Source organism: Prunus dulcis, chromosome 3, assembly GCF_902201215.1.
Source record: "Prunus dulcis chromosome 3, ALMONDv2, whole genome shotgun sequence".
NCBI classification, from domain to species: Eukaryota; Viridiplantae; Streptophyta; class Magnoliopsida; order Rosales; family Rosaceae; genus Prunus; species Prunus dulcis.
This window is the reverse complement of record NC_047652.1, coordinates 22,613,374-22,629,007: the sequence shown is the minus strand read 5'-3', so window position 1 is coordinate 22,629,007 and position 15,634 is coordinate 22,613,374. Positions and strand designations below refer to the sequence as shown.

The window sequence follows — 15,634 nt, the reverse complement described above, 5'->3', positions numbered from 1 at the left end:
CAAACGTGCGGTTGGCTGATGCTCATGACCACTGGCGGATCCAGAAATTTTTTAGCGGATGTGCAATATTGACTAAGTATGAAAAATGGTTTTTCGAAATAATCATTTTCTCAAGATAATTTTTGGCGGCTTTTATTCCTTACACATCAAATAAGAAAACTTGATTTTATGGGATTTTAGTATGAAGTATATGTTGACTTAATGAGCTATCATTTTTAGCATAAATCGTATTTTGCACTAAAACCGAATTTTCATATTTTGATTTGGTGGGAATTTGATTTTCTAGTATTTTTATTTGAATCCAAATGGGGGGTACTTCCTTATTTACATTGTAAACTTAAGTAAATGAAGTAATATAAAAATAAATAAGGTAATCTGTACACCAGTTGAGCAAAGGGACAATTTGAAGCACTTACAATGGTTTTTCCGGCAAAGGAATGTGCAGCTGCACCTCCTTGCACCTTACTAGGTCCGCCAGTGCTCATGACTGTAATTATTCTTGGGTATATTGGTTGGATGACCTATATTGTTCTCCATATGCAGTGCTGCAATCTTATACTTCATTGGCAGGGCATATGTTTAGAAAGGAGCAAGCAGATCACCAGACAGATAATACCAGAAAAGTAATGTTTGTGTAAGCTTGACCTCTTGTAAGCTTTAATAGTGGTTTTCAAATTGAAGGAAGGAGTTCACAAATACAGATTTTTTTAAAGAAAAAAAGGAGCTAAAGTAGAAGTTTGGGAATATATGAGGTTTGGATGTCTATAAGGGTTTTTATATTCTCTAGCTATACAACATAACTCATGAATCTCATTATTTATTGTAGGTACAACTTTGTGGATGCCTTTTTCTGGGACTAGTTTGTATTATACTGTTTAAGGAGCATTCTCCTCCTCTTTACCATGCATATACATCAATGACAGTATTTCTGTGGACACAAATCTTTAGTGAATATCGGTTCATCAAAGCATTATGGAAAGAGTTATATGGAAGAAGAATCAATTACTTTGCTAAAATTCTAGCCACTGGTGTTTTCTCAATATTCATTCTTGAATTCCTGGTATTGAATCAAAACTATAAGTTTTCATGCTGCAAGCCATGTTAAATTGGTACTCTAAAATTCTGAACAGTGTAATTTTGGCAATTTCTGCAGGCGAATAGCTTTACTCTGCAGGTACTCCAAAATTCTAGCCACTGGTGTTTCCTGGTTTCTGGGGTATGCGGGTGGAGATAGGTCTTTTTTTGTTTTTGTTTTGTTCTCTTTTTCTTTAATTTTTTATAAATAAAATATTTTAATGATTTAATAAAAAAATTGATGAAAGGTTGATGATTTAGACGGTATGGGAAAATTGGAGAAAAACAGTAGTCCATATCCTTAATCTTTTATGAATAAAAAAAGAATATGGAGTAAATTGAAAGTTATGTACAAGTTCAAGGGCAAATGAAAAGTTAAGCCCATATTATAATGATAGTTGGTGAATTCTGAAGAAAAAGTATGGCCATTTGCTTAAGCTCTTCGGAGAAGCTTTCAAGAATAAACTCGACGTTGACGAAGAAGTAGACTTATGCTTTATTTTGTAGACTTGGTGGAAAGTTTCGTCGCCGTGGGGCCATTTGATTGGAGGAGGGATAGCAATTCATTTCCATGTATATAAGGAATACATCAACCATCCTGGTTTTCATTCTCCTCTACTGTGTTTGTTAACAGATCTGAAAAAGCTATAAGAAGAAGATGAGCAATATGTAAGTAAAGTTCAATGTTCTTTTTCCTTTTTATAGTAAAAATTTAACAAAGTCAGTTGCTAAATTAACACCATATCTTACTCCCTGTTTTTTGGTTTGATTTTTTGATGACAGATTTAGCAGCGGCCTAGAATTGGCAAATGTGCTGTTGACCTCTGAACCCCTACACCAGTCATGGGATGCGATTCAGAATGATAAGCAGAAGGTCAATCCAAATGCACAACCAACCTTACACATTAATACAACCCAACAAGCAGATCTTACCATCATAACTTTTCTTACTTCACCCATGTCTTTGAGGGGACAAGAAGGCTTGATTTTGTCATCAACTTTTAAGGAAAGAAATCTCCTTGACTTTGAATTTTTGCTTAACAAAAGCAACCCAAGTTTCTCCCTCAATGAAGCTGCAATCAACCTCTTTGCCTCTCGTTTTGATGAGCTCCGTCTTCTGAAAACTGAGGTTCGTACCTTCTCTCTCTTTTCTTTTGTTTTTTGTCTTCCTTAAACTCATCATTTCTACTTTTGAGAACTTGTGAATTTGGAGAAACCTTAGAGAAAGTCTTTAGTAATCTGATAGAGTTTCCTATTTTGTTTGTTTGACCATTTAAAGTAATGGAGTTTTTCGTTGTCATAATTAATTTGACAAACTATATTGCAATTGAGTACGTGACTAGTTTGTATATATGTAGCTTTTGATAATGTTTGTGGCACAGATTAGCAGATCAAATTCATTAGTAATTATCACTGGACACTCTATGGGAGGCTGTGTGGCTACGCTCTTCACCTTATGGCTGCTAGAAGGCCTCAACTTATTTAAAGCCAAGCGCCCGCTTTGCATTACTTTCGGTTCACCCCTTATTGGTGACGAACACTTCCGAAAATGTGTTTCACAATTCTCAGTATGGACTTCTTGCTTCTTGCATGTAGCCTCTATCCAAGATCCTGTACCTAAACTCTTCCTATCCCCATATCCAACTGCTCTTGGAACCGGTACTAAAGTTGGTGCTTATAAGCCTTTTGGAACATTCCTGTTGTGCTCTGATTTTGGTTGTGCTTGCTTTGAGGACCCAGATTTGATTTTGGAGTTGGTGGCAGCCAACTCTCAGGGTGATCAGACCCAATATCCTAATGTGGGGATTCAGTTTTTTGATTATGGACAGCTCTTGGAACGTCTCAAGCTCAAGGCATTTTGTAAAGATGTCTTTGAGTTGGCTGAAAGCGATGGAGTTCCACTTAAAGCTAGCATTATCACACAACTGGCAGCAATATTTGGAGTTCCCCAATCACAGGTAGCAAAGTTTCAATGCAAATATGTGATTTGATAATGTTTTATATGTGATTTGATAATGTTTTATGTTTTCATCCTATAAGCCTACAATACATACATTATTTGCAAAAAAAATGTTAGTAATATTCCCCGTTGTTAAATTTTACTTCTACTAATTCCTTCACCGCTCCTTTGTAAAAGGCCTTGCAACAGCAACAACCCAATATAAATATTCTGAAAAAGAAGATGGAAACACAGGAATATAAATTCGCAATACAGAAGACGAAGGCTTCCAATGCTGCCAAGAAATTGAATGATATTAAAGTGAACATGATCTACCTTGAGTGGTACAAGAAGGAGGCAAAAGTTAGGGAAATTGGATACTATGACATGTACAAAAACAAGCGGAACATTAATGACGTCAACGCCTACGAGTTTAAGAAGAAGCTGTCGAATTACTGGCAGGACTTGGTTGAAGAAGTAGAGAATAAGCCCCAGAAAGAAGAAGCTGCCTTACGAACTCGTTGGCTTATGGGAGGTACAACCTACAGAAGGATGATGGAACCACTTCACATTGCAGAGTACTACAAGGAAAATGATGGGAAAAACTACATAGAGGAAAGGCCTAAGCATTTCATTCTGTTGGAGAAATGGCTCAAGGAAGAGGAGGAAAGGAAGGTAGCAGAGAGAAATAGAAGAGGGGAGACAGTCGAAGACGGTCCAAGCAAGTTTAAAGCACAGAACGTGGCTTCTAGTCTGAATGATGATTCTTGTTTTTGGGCACATGTGGAGGAGGCTCTTATCTTATGCTATCAGCTGGAGAGGGGACAACCGAGTTTTCAAGAAAGGGAACAATGCAAGCAAAAGTTGATAGAGTTTGAGGAGTATGTGTTGGATGCCCTCAAGAATTTTGCAGTAACCCCTGATATTTTCTTGAAGTATAGCAGCTTTATGCAATGGTGGAAGCAGTATAATAAAATTGTGGGAAGCTCAACACAGCTGGCTCGTATCATGACGGATGGCAGGTACCGCGATTATGAGAAAGGAGTGGTGGTTTTCTGATCTCTATAATCCAATGAATAAGTTTTATATGCCAACCGGATGGAGCATGTTGAAATTTGTGCCTTGTTGGTGTGCTTCCTTTTGTATATATTTTCTTTTTCCTTTTCTTGTAGGCTTTGTTGCTTTGTAAGGGTATTGCAAATTGGGTTTTGCTGCCAATCTCGGAATTATCAGAACTTTGTGGCTTGTTTTAAGTTGTATTAATCTTGCAGATGAATTTACAAAAGAAAAGCTTGTAACTAGTAAAGAAGTTGTAGCTGTATGTAAGTTTGTGTTGTGTACGTGTCTCTGGAGTATGGATGAGCTGTTTTTAATTAACTTGGATGTTGTCATGGATACCAAAATTTAGCAAATACATATGTCTTTATATATGGGAACAAACCAAGCTTAGATGGGACCACCATGCATATCTCTGGATCAACAGCTGCCAATTAATCTTTGTTTTGATTCAAACATTTTTCCCTCTTTCGATCCTCGGTTGGCTTTTTGGGTTTTCTGCTCAAAGGCAAAGGCCATTATTATGTCATACTGTCTTCTTCACACCCACGTACTTTATGATTTTACTCACTGATAAGATTGTAGAGTTTATTTATTTGCATGTATTTAAAGATTATTATAATTTTCTCTTGACAAAGTGATAATTAAAATGATTCAAATGTACAGGAGGGGGATCGATCTTGAGTTTACGAGAGTAGACACACTCTCTTAGTCAACTCAGCGAACTCTCAACTCATGTCTATTTGAAGATTATTAGATGGAATGGAGTGAGTATTGACCATGCCAAGTCCAGGGCTAATGATACACCCCTGGATGCATCGGTTCATAAATACAACTAGATCACTGCTATTTAAGATTTAACAAACAGAAAAAAAGAGAAGGGCCAATGGGCCATTTCAAGAAATGGCGCTGAGGCTGACTTAGAAGTTTCATCTTGCTGCTTACTGCTTAGATTAGTCATCAAAGTTTTGATTGTATCTTCCTTTTCTTTCTTTCAGAAATATTGACATGTTGTATACCATACCACCATATCACCACATGAATCTTTCTTTTATGTGGTTTTAATAGGAATAGGATGCTTCTAGTTGGAGCATGGTTGTAAATGAACCTTGTTCAACATCAATAGAAAGGGAACTTCACACAGTTTTGTCCATAACGGACTAAGACCAACTGCTATGCATTGTTTTAGCATTTTACAGCTTTGATTTATAAGGACGTTTGGATTGACGAAATCATATATTACAAGGCTTGCAGTTGGGTATCAAATTACATTCTCGGATTGAGGAAATCATATATTACAAGGTTTCTACCGCTCCGCCCGGGGCTCAGCCTCCACAGAAGGAAATGTGTATAGCCGCGCGGCTATACCTTTTAAATATATTCGAATATTTAAATAGTATGGCTATACTATTTAAATACTTTAACAGTCGACGGTTATACTGTTTAAATATATTTTAATATTTAAAGAATATAACCGCGTGGCCGTACCTTTAAAATACATTCAAATATTTAAATAGTATAGCCGTTCGGCTATACGTTTTAAATATATTTCAATATTTTAACAGTATAGCCGCCAGTTAAATATATTCCAATAAAAATTAGCGCTCAAGAAACCCAAAAATAAAAAATTAAGTAAGAAGTGGAAAGCCATGCTTTCCCTTGATTTGGGTATTGCTTCGATTCCTACCCTCTGGATTTGGGCAGGCTGCCCTTATGATAGAAGATCTAGTGGAGGATATTGCATATTTCTCGCCTCTAATCTCATAAGCTGGAGTGCTAAGAGGCAGCAATCAGTAGCTAGATCATCTACTGAAGCTGCTGAGTACAGATCTTTTATCCTCAGATCCAAGCCGTTTCTTCAGTCCCCTCCGTTCAGCTTGAGGGGGTGTAAAGAGAACTTCTCAACAAGTAAACAACAAGTCACGGCTAGTCAAAATTTGTTAACGGAGGTCCTGACGGCAACACGGACGGAAGTATTAAATTGGTAATAAAAATAAACGCTGTGAATGAAAGTAAGAGAGATAAAACTGAGTATGAAAGTCAAAATTTTGCGAAACTTGCGGGTAGTTATCATGGATACCAAATATTAGGTAAATAGGGGCTAAACATATATGTATGGGAACAAACCCAGCTTAGATGGGACCACCATGCACATGCATGATGCATATCTCTTAATCAAACAGCTGCCAATTAATCTCTATAATTTAATTTGACCAACCTTTTTTCTGTTTTGATTCAAACATTTTTCCCTCTTTCGATCCTCGGTTGTACTCAGCTGTACTCAGCCAGCCTTACCGACTTGTGGGGTTGGCTTTTTGAGTTTTTTGCTCAAAGGCAAAGGCCGTTATTATGTCACACTGTCTGTCTTCTTCACATTCACTTCTTTATGATTTTAAACTTTTCAATACAAAATTTCTACTCTATGATTTTACTGCATAATAAGATCGTGGAGTATATTTATTTACATGTATTTGAAGATTATTAAATTTTTCTCTTGACAAATTAGTAATTAAAATAATTCATATATACAGGAGAAATATGAATCTCGAGTGTACGAGAGTAGACACACTCTCTTCGTAAACCGACCAAAACTCATGTCTACTTGAAGGTTATTAGATGGAGTGGAACCATGTCAAGTCCAGCGCTAATGATGCGCCCCTGGATGCATCGATTCATAAAATATTAAATACAACTAGATCACCGGTATTTAAGATTTAAACAAACAGGAAGAACAAAAAAGAGCTTGGGCAATGGGCCCATCCCATTTCAACAGCCATCTAGCTTTGCATGATACATCATGTGACGGACGAATTACGCGCCAAATACACACACCTCTCTCCCCCAGTTGCCACCTAATTAACTCAGCTCGATTTAATGACAAATTTAATACATCTACAAAAACTAAAAAACCAAAAAAACTAAATTGGCTTTGTTTTCTCTATTTTTCTATATAATTGAGAATTATTCATAGAAAATGGCAGTGTATACGGGAGGACCTAGTAAGGCGCAAGGAGGTGCAGTTGTACCTCTCATCGTTGGAAAAACTATTGTAGGTGCTTCAAATTGTACATTTGCCCAACTGCTGTACAGATTACCTTATTTCCATTTTCAACATTATATTACTCAATTTACTTAAGTTTACAATGTAAATAAGGAAGTACTCCCCATTTGGATTCAAATAAAAATACTAGAAAATCGAATTCCCCCCAAATCAAAATATGAAAATCCAGTTTTAGTGTAAAATACGATTTAGGCTAAAAATGATGGCTCATTAAGTCAATATATACTTCATACTAAAATTCCATAAAATCAAGTTTTCTTATTTGATATGTAAGGAATAAAAGCCGTTAAAAATTATCTTAAGAAAATAATTATTCCGAAAAATCATTTTTCATATTTAGTCAATATTGCACATCTGCTTACAAATTCCTGAATCCGCATGTATACTGTGCGTACTGTGCATGCAAGATAAGATAACCATAACCCTACGATGATCTATAATGGTTCACACCCCAATACCATCCCTCCCTCCAAATCCCAACAGCACTAATCTCACCACTCCCAAATCAGCAAGGGCATCTCCGTCATTTCACAAGCATCGATCTGATGTCCAGCCCAGCCCCAGTTCAAGTGGGCCATACATCGCTCTCTTAAGCACTCTCTTCCCCTGATGGACGGTAGATAGAATGCCGCGTGTCCCCCCCGCCCCTCCCTCTCTACCGTAAAACCCTCTCATCTATCATGCCCTCTTTCGCTCTCTCACTCTCTGTCTCTGTCTGTCTTCTGTCTGTCTTCCTTCTTCAAGCTCATTTTGTTTCTCCGAGCTGAAGCAGCAGCAGCAGCAGCAAAGCACGCAAACGGCACCATGGTAGCGTTCCTCATTGTCTTCCTCACATCTCTGCTAACTCTCACCACTCTCCCCGCCGCAGAGTCGAGACTCTACAGCAACTACTACCGAAAATCGTGCCCGAGATTCAACCAAATCGTCCAAGACACCGTCACCAACAAGCAGATCACCAGCCCCACTACCGCCGCCGCCACCCTCCGCCTCTTCTTCCACGACTGCCTCCACAACGGCTGCGACGCCTCCATCCTCGTCTCCTCCACCCCCTTCAACAAGGCCGAGCGCGACGCCGACATCAACCTCTCCCTCCCCGGCGACGCCTTCGACGTCGTCGTTCGCGCCAAGACTGCCCTCGAGCTAGCCTGCCCCAACACCGTCTCCTGCGCCGACATCCTCGCCGTCGCCACCCGCGACCTCGTCACGATGATGGGCGGGCCCTACTACAACGTCCCTCTCGGCCGCCGCGATGGCCGAGTCTCCAAGGCCTCCGCCGTCGAGGGCACCCTCCCGAGGCCAGCCATGCCGGTGTCTCAGCTCATCCAGGTGTTCGGGTCCAGGGGCTTTTCCGTCCAGGAAATGGTTGCCCTCAGTGGGGCCCACACCATCGGGTTCACCCACTGCAGCGAGTTCAGCTCCGCGATCTACAACTACAGCAAGTCGGAGCAGTACGACCCGCAGTACAACCCGAGATTCGCCGCCGGGTTGCAGCAGGCGTGCGCCGATTACCACAAGAACCCGACGATGTCGGTGTTCAACGACGTAATGACCCCCAACAAATTCGACAATGTCTACTTCCAGAACTTGCCCAAGGGTTTGGGGCTTTTGAAGTCGGATCACGCCTTGTTCAATGACCCGAGAACCCGGCCCTTCGTGGAGCTCTACGCCAAGGACCAGAACACCTTCTTTCAGGCGTTTGCGAGGGCGATGGAGAAGCTCGGCGTGCACGGGATCCAGACCGGGAGGCGAGGAGAGATTAGGCACAGATGCGATGAGTTCAATTAACTAGTTAATATTCGATTTATTCAAAATAATTATAATTTTTTTTTAAAAAGGGACTTTTGTTTTAATTTTCATTGTTGTTTTAAGTGCATTTGCATAAGCATAAGCATAAGCATTCGTGGTGAGATTTGTGAGAGGACCTGCTGATTCTATGTATACATACATGTTTAATTTTTGTATTAAGGGTAAGGGGATATTTATTGAGCTTAAATTAATATACTTTTCTTTTTCTTCTTCTCTGAATAAATATTATGGTTTTGATCTTCATGGCTCCGAGTATTGTATATTGTGTATGTTTGTTTGGGTTTGGGTGTCTTGGTGTTGGAAATTGCGTGGTTTAATTAGGGCAACCACTGGGGAAGTTCATCATGGGTTGTTTATTGTAGATTTGTCTTGGGAGAGTGTGTCTGTGGAAACACGATGGCAGCTAATGGCATTGTTTGAATATAATTAAAGATTATAATATTAGTATTAATGAGCCAATTAAGGCAGAGCTTTTTTAATTTTGGAAGGATCATTTATGAATCAGGGCCTGCTCAAGTTTTGAGTTAAATTTTGTCTCTTGTTTATGTCTCTACTCGACAACAAGAAGAAATTGGGGTTTGAGAAACTTGCGTTATTATTATTGAATGTGGTAAGAAAACAGCTTCTCATGTCGAGAGGAGGAGTGAGGCAGTCAAACTAGAAAAATCTGACAGGCAGTCATGTGGTTTCGATTATTATTATTGACAACAAAGATTGTCCTTTGAGGAGGAGAGAGGGTTTCAAGCAACGGAAATAGTATTTTTTAATGTCCTAATTAATAATGTAATGACACACGAATTTTATTCATTTTATTTTCCTACTCTTATTTTGTATGGTATTAGAAATAAACTTATGAATTATAGTCCGCTTAGCTTTATTTGCTGAAATTCAGCTAAAGTAGGAAGACTTTTAGCTTGCACATTGCTTTTCCAATACTCTTTTCAAATATTTTTGAAGATTGTATTTAAATCAGTCCTTCCAAATATTCTCACCCCTCTGCTTGTTTCATTGGATGTTGACACTCAAAATTCAACGGATTGAGCTGGCTCCAAGCTGCATCCAAAAACCAAAAGGTTGAAAGGTTGGGCCCGCTGGCCCAGGAATAGCCTTGAGTTCTTATGGTGGGTGGGTTTTGTCTCTTGGGCTTATAAGCCTAGACTCGCTAGCCCTGCAATATCAACTATTCTAGAATTATATAGTAAGGGCCCTAAATATGGCCCTCAGGTGAGGCCCTATCTCTTAATCGTTGCATCAAATTAGTTAGCCGTTGAAATTCCATATGGCAGAAAGATTTTTTATTTTTTTGGTCGGAATCAAATTTCATTAATAGAAAGGCAATGCCAATTACATGATAATGAAACTCATAAAAATGAGTCCAAACAAATGCAATAGTAAAAGCCCACTAGAAATAAAACTCAAATAGGCATAAAGTCTACAATTGGCATAAAGCTAGAGACCAAAACTGACATAAAGCCAGACCTAACCATAAGCAGAAACACCACCAAATGCCAAAGTACCGTTGTCGCTACCTCCATGAAGACCGCGACATCGCCACCAGGACTAATGATGAGTGAAAGAACTGCAAACACACCAAAACACACAAAACACATACAAAAACTACAAATTTGAAAATCCATCGCAATACATAAACCGACTATCAAAGACTCATTAACTTCTTAAAAAACGAAACCACCAAAACACCAAGAAGGAAACAACAACCAATCCAAGAACAAACCCGAGGAAACACCTCCCAAAGCATTTTTTAAATTAAAAATTTTAAATTTAAAAAAAAAAAAAAAAAAACCAACATCCTAAGCAAGGAAGGAGGTGATAACAACCCAAGAATGGAAGGATGTGGTGTAAGCACCCGAACAAGAGCTCTACACATTTTTTGAAGGGGACACGAAAAATCATGTTTGTGATTAGTCGCTACAGTCAATGGGGGTCGATAAATCCAAGGGGGAGATAGAGTCCTTGAAGAAGCCATATATGGAGGGAGGAATTTAAAGGGATATGGGAAATTAAAAATAAAAAGAAAGGATGATAAAAGAGATGGAATGAAGAGGAAGATGGAAGATGGAATTGGAAATTGAAAGGAGTATCAGGGGAAGGTGCGTTGAAAGGCTATGAGGGTTTGAGAGAGAGGGTGCGGCACCTCTTAAGGTTTTATGTTAACTTTACTTGTAGAAAGATTAAGGATTAAATATTCAAAACATTGCGAGATTAAAAGCTAATTAATTATAATTCACTCTTTTATCTACACTCTTCCACCAATTCATAAACTTAGTGAAAGAAGTCATAAGTTCAAACCGTAAATCACAAAACCCTTTCCTTAGAACTCATTCAACAATTACAAGTTCAACAAACAAAAGCCAGAAAAAAAAAATCCACCAATTTGCTAAATGTTTTAATCTAGTCCCATATTTACAACCGAACAGTGTTAATTATGTAATTCTCTTTAAACAAGATAATGTGACCTCATAATATTCAAGGTATATTGTTTAAATTACAGGATTGAGATTGTTCAAATTGAAAACTCATGGAGTAAATTAAAACACTCAAAAAAACTGTACTTAAAAAAACTCCTCAAATTATGTACTCAAAATTCGGACGAGTTGACACTTGACCCGCCTAATCCACCACTGAGTTGACTCCGATTTCGACTTCCGAGCCCCGAGTCGAGCAACTCCTCCCAATCCACTTCATCTTCTTCCTCCTTCTCTTTCCCTCTCATCATCTCCAACATCCTCCTTGCTTTCTCCCTCGCCCGGTCGCTTCCCTTTTTCTCCACCTCTCTTAACACCTCAATCGCCCCGGCCACCTTGGCCAACCCCTTAAACCTCAAACCACCATAACTCAGCCCACACAATGTGGCCACACAACTCTCCTGAGTTGCCTTCGAGTCAAACTGATTTCCTCTCAAGACACCCAACAAACATTCTACCCCACCCGCATCCAACATCGATGCCCGCCCATCCGCACAAGAACTCAAGTTGCACAATGTGAGTAGTACCCGACCCGTCATATGACCTGACTTCACCATTCTTAAAAGAATCGGAACCGACCCGAGTTTAACCAATTTGGAGCGGTTACTCTGAACGAGTGTGAGGTGATACAAAGCGAGTGCCGAGTCATGCCGAGTCCGCTCGCTCTCGGATCGGAGTAAGTGAAGCAAAGGTGGCAAGGCACCCAAAACGCCAATGGCGGTCTTACAATCGTCATCAAGCGCCAAGCTAAAGAGTGCACCGGAAGCGTGTTCCTGCGCCTCAGGGGATCCTGCCTTAAGCACATCAATCAATGGAGGGAGAACTCCTGACCGTACGATCTTAATCCTGTTTGACTTTTCCAACGACAAATTGACCAACGCTGCGACCGAGTTCACCTGAATGCCGGTGTACCTGGACACGATCAGAGGTCGCAGGGCGGAGAGCATCCGAGGGGTGCAGAGGCTGGCCCGAGTGTCCTCTCTGGTTCGCGTGATCTTCCTCAGCGAGGCCAGAGCGTCCTCGATTTCGAACACGTGTTGGCTTCTGAGCTTGATCAAGATTTCGTCGTCTTCTACGGAGCGGGAGGATGAATTGCTGTTGCCCGGGTTTAGGGTTTCAATTTCGGAGGAGGAAGACGAACAGGAAGAGTAGCAACTCGGCTGCGTCGAGAAGGGCAGAGGCGGAGTCGACACGAGCGCGGTGACCGATTCGTCGGAGCTCGAGTGGAAGTGAGTCGGACGCCGAGTCACCTCGGTGGCCGCGTGATTGAAATTCACTTTAGGGGTTTCGTTGACGCCTTGGATCAACAACTCGTTCTCCGAAATTACGAGCTTCTGGGGCAGGGTTTGGTTCTGGGACGCCACGAAAGCACGGACGAGCTGATCGGCGGAACTGAAATCGAGGGGCTTGGGAGGGTCTATGGAGGACTTGTGGCACCAGTTGAGAATGGCGGATTTGAGAGCGAGGTTGGAGATTACAGAGGAGAAATCGGGTGGGGGAGAGTCCACGAGAGTGGGTGTGAAGTTGAGGGATTTGCAGACTTGGACGCAGGCACGCTCGAAGGTGTGGCCTGAGGAGACGATGACTGGGTCAGCCATTAGGGAACCAGAGATGGGGCAAATGAACTCTTTTGGAGCTTGGGCCTTTGCAGTTTTTGATGGAATGGCCGATGAGGACCTGTTGAAAAGCTTCCATTTGCGCCTGGGGCTGGGACTGCTTATCTCTGTCACTCTGTCAGGGGTTTGGAAAGCCCATTCGTTTTCTTTGGCTTTGTGGATCATCAACTTCATGACAGCCTCCTGAAACTCCATGCGCGAATTGTTTGTTTGAATCTCTGAAACAAGTAAGTGAAGCCCTTCTTCTTCAGCTTTGCATATGAACGAAAGACATGAGCTTTAAGCGCATGTAAGGATGCTTGAACCCCATGATCCTGAATTGTTTTTGATAAAAGAAGCGGATTTTAAGACGCTAAAGACGAAGAGATAATATTTTCGATAAGCAGAAATATGGAGGTTACTAAAATTGTGGAGAATTGGGAGAGAAAGGAGGCCTGAGGTGGAGAAGAAAAGAAAAGAAGAGAAAAGAAATGGAGATTCTTTAGATTTTAGAGACAGAGTTTGTTTGGGATACGGCGGGTGTGAATGAGAGAAACAAAATACAATTGTTGTTGTGGTGGTGTCTGATGGAGCCTGCGAATGGGATTCTGATTCCTCTGCTTTCGGAAAATTACCCCAATCAGAAAACAAATACTCGACCTATAATAACTCAACACCTTGTTTTTCTCCTTCAGCTTCTCTTGAGTTGGGTTGCGTTTCAACTTTCAGGTATTTTTACCCAAAGTCATTTTCTAATCATTGTCCAACTACAATAACTGGAGACTATTGCATGCACTATAATAAATATGCCGGAGATTCTCTGATAAGTTAAGAATTGGTTATATATTTTTAATTTTAATTATTGAATTGTATTTATTAAATATGTTGATAGTCTTTTAAATAAAATTCAATGGTCGAGATTAGAATTATATAACTAATCATAAACTTAAATCCTTATTAGAGAATGTCTTTAGACATGCCTTTAATAGTATGTATGTCCAGTGACCAAATAGTGAACTATGGAATGAAAGCATTATTTAGCAGTCAAAACAATTGACTAATTTCTTGCACTTCATAATAAAAAATAAACCATGGAGAAGAGTATCCATGAAGTTTATTCTTTAATTTAGTACCAAGCCTAGCCAGTCACAAGCCAATCCAATTGCCCACCCACCAATTTCATTACATGGAAAAGCCCAAAAACTAAAACACTTCTCCTTTTTTAGGCTGAATCGATGGGCGCTTTTTTGCTCTCCTGTTCTCTGATTTCTATTAGAAAACAGAGGACGAGGTAAAACAATGGATGCTGCTCAGACTTAGATGATAATATGACAATTTGCTGTGAATAATATGTTGTTGAATTTTGGAGGATTAAACAGATGTAAAAATCCGTGATTCAACAGAAGCTTTGAGAAGAGATGATGATGTGGCATTTTCTGGACCATCAACCTCATAGATTAACCTTCTCACTGGGCAGTTTTGCAGACAAAATACCTGCTGCTACAGCAGCTTGATCCCACCACTGAAAGTTTAAAGAAAAAGGTACTCACTCACCTGACACCTCCCCACTTTATCTTTGAAAAATGTTATTTTTGAGGGCATATGTGTATTGACCTACTTTGTTTGCATTGAGATGTCCAATTAAGTCACCACTCTCATCATTAGTGCATATACTTAAGTGTTAAGTTTCTGTAGCAATTGAAATACGAACTTATATCAGTGTCCTAGGCTGGATCATATCTTATCTCCCTTTCTTTACCAAAGTGATTGATTCCCTTTTTTATACTCAACGTATGGCCCACCCTTGACATAAACTAGCTGCCCTTTTTTTCGTCCCTTTCCTTTTGACAGATCTAAACCAATTTCAGAAATGCTAAATCTGAACATTTTTATAAACCAAATGTAGAAATGCTTAGTTTGAAAGTGGTAGTCTTTCCATTTTCAATGGTTGAACACATCTTTCATCTTTGTTTACATGAGGAGATCAAAGCCGTGATTTGGTTGTTGTCGATATTAATGCACATTTTTCTCAATGTTTTGCTTCCAAACTGGTTTTCTTTTGAAACACACAAGAAAAACTGATTGTTTTCTTATATGGCATCTAAGTTTGTTGGTTTTCCTTCTTCACAGAAAATGCTGAATTCAGCTTGGGTTGAATTCATAAATCACTTGCACTTTTCACGAGAGGGCCCAAGGTCAAAGAGCTTTGCTTTTATTTTTTTTAGGTTGGTAGAATAATATCACCTGAAAAAGGCTGAATAAAATGGGCACTTTGAGCTGTGGTTGTTTGTCACTGGCGGGCACCCAATAACTTAAGCATGCATGATTGCCTGCTTTAAGTAGGACCCGCCTTTTCCACACAGCAAATTCTAACCGTGTCTTTTTGCTCTAATCTTTCATTAACATTGAATTACAGCATCCGGAGAGGGATCTTGGTGTTGGTGGCAGGCAGTCTACTTTGTATGTACAATATTGGACATGCAGAATTTTGGTTCTGTCGTCCTCTTTTTTGATATCATGCTGCATCCTGCATGCATATGCATATAATGATGATTTATGCTTTTTGAAAGAAAGACCTTTACAATGTGGCATGAGCCTTTTTGTTTGCTTATAATAG

The 15,634-nt window shown here is 39.8% G+C and overlaps 3 protein-coding genes across 3 annotated transcripts; 2 read left to right on the top strand and 1 right to left on the bottom strand.

Moving 5' to 3' along the window:
* The first annotated feature begins 1,481 nt into the window (after positions 1 to 1,481).
* On the top strand, positions 1,482 to 4,272 carry LOC117621586 (senescence-associated carboxylesterase 101-like). The gene is made up of 4 exons (XM_034352149.1): positions 1,482 to 1,743; positions 1,858 to 2,203; positions 2,457 to 3,032; positions 3,212 to 4,272. Exons 1-4 carry the CDS (start codon positions 1,733 to 1,735, stop codon positions 4,070 to 4,072), a joined length of 1,794 nt encoding a protein of 597 aa, XP_034208040.1. The 5' UTR covers positions 1,482 to 1,732; the 3' UTR covers positions 4,073 to 4,272.
* A 3,517-nt stretch (positions 4,273 to 7,789) lies between these two features.
* On the top strand, positions 7,790 to 9,179 carry LOC117621587 (peroxidase 31). Its single transcript, XM_034352151.1, has one exon. It carries the CDS (start codon positions 7,935 to 7,937, stop codon positions 8,913 to 8,915), a length of 981 nt encoding a protein of 326 aa, XP_034208042.1. The 5' UTR covers positions 7,790 to 7,934; the 3' UTR covers positions 8,916 to 9,179.
* Positions 9,180 to 11,388: 2,209 nt separating this feature from the next.
* Positions 11,389 to 13,741, bottom strand: LOC117620837 (U-box domain-containing protein 40). The gene has a single exon (XM_034351078.1). The coding sequence runs from the start codon at positions 13,231 to 13,233 to the stop codon at positions 11,536 to 11,538; it is 1,698 nt and encodes a 565-aa protein (XP_034206969.1). The 5' UTR covers positions 13,234 to 13,741; the 3' UTR covers positions 11,389 to 11,535.
* Between the last annotated feature and the right edge of the window lie 1,893 nt (positions 13,742 to 15,634).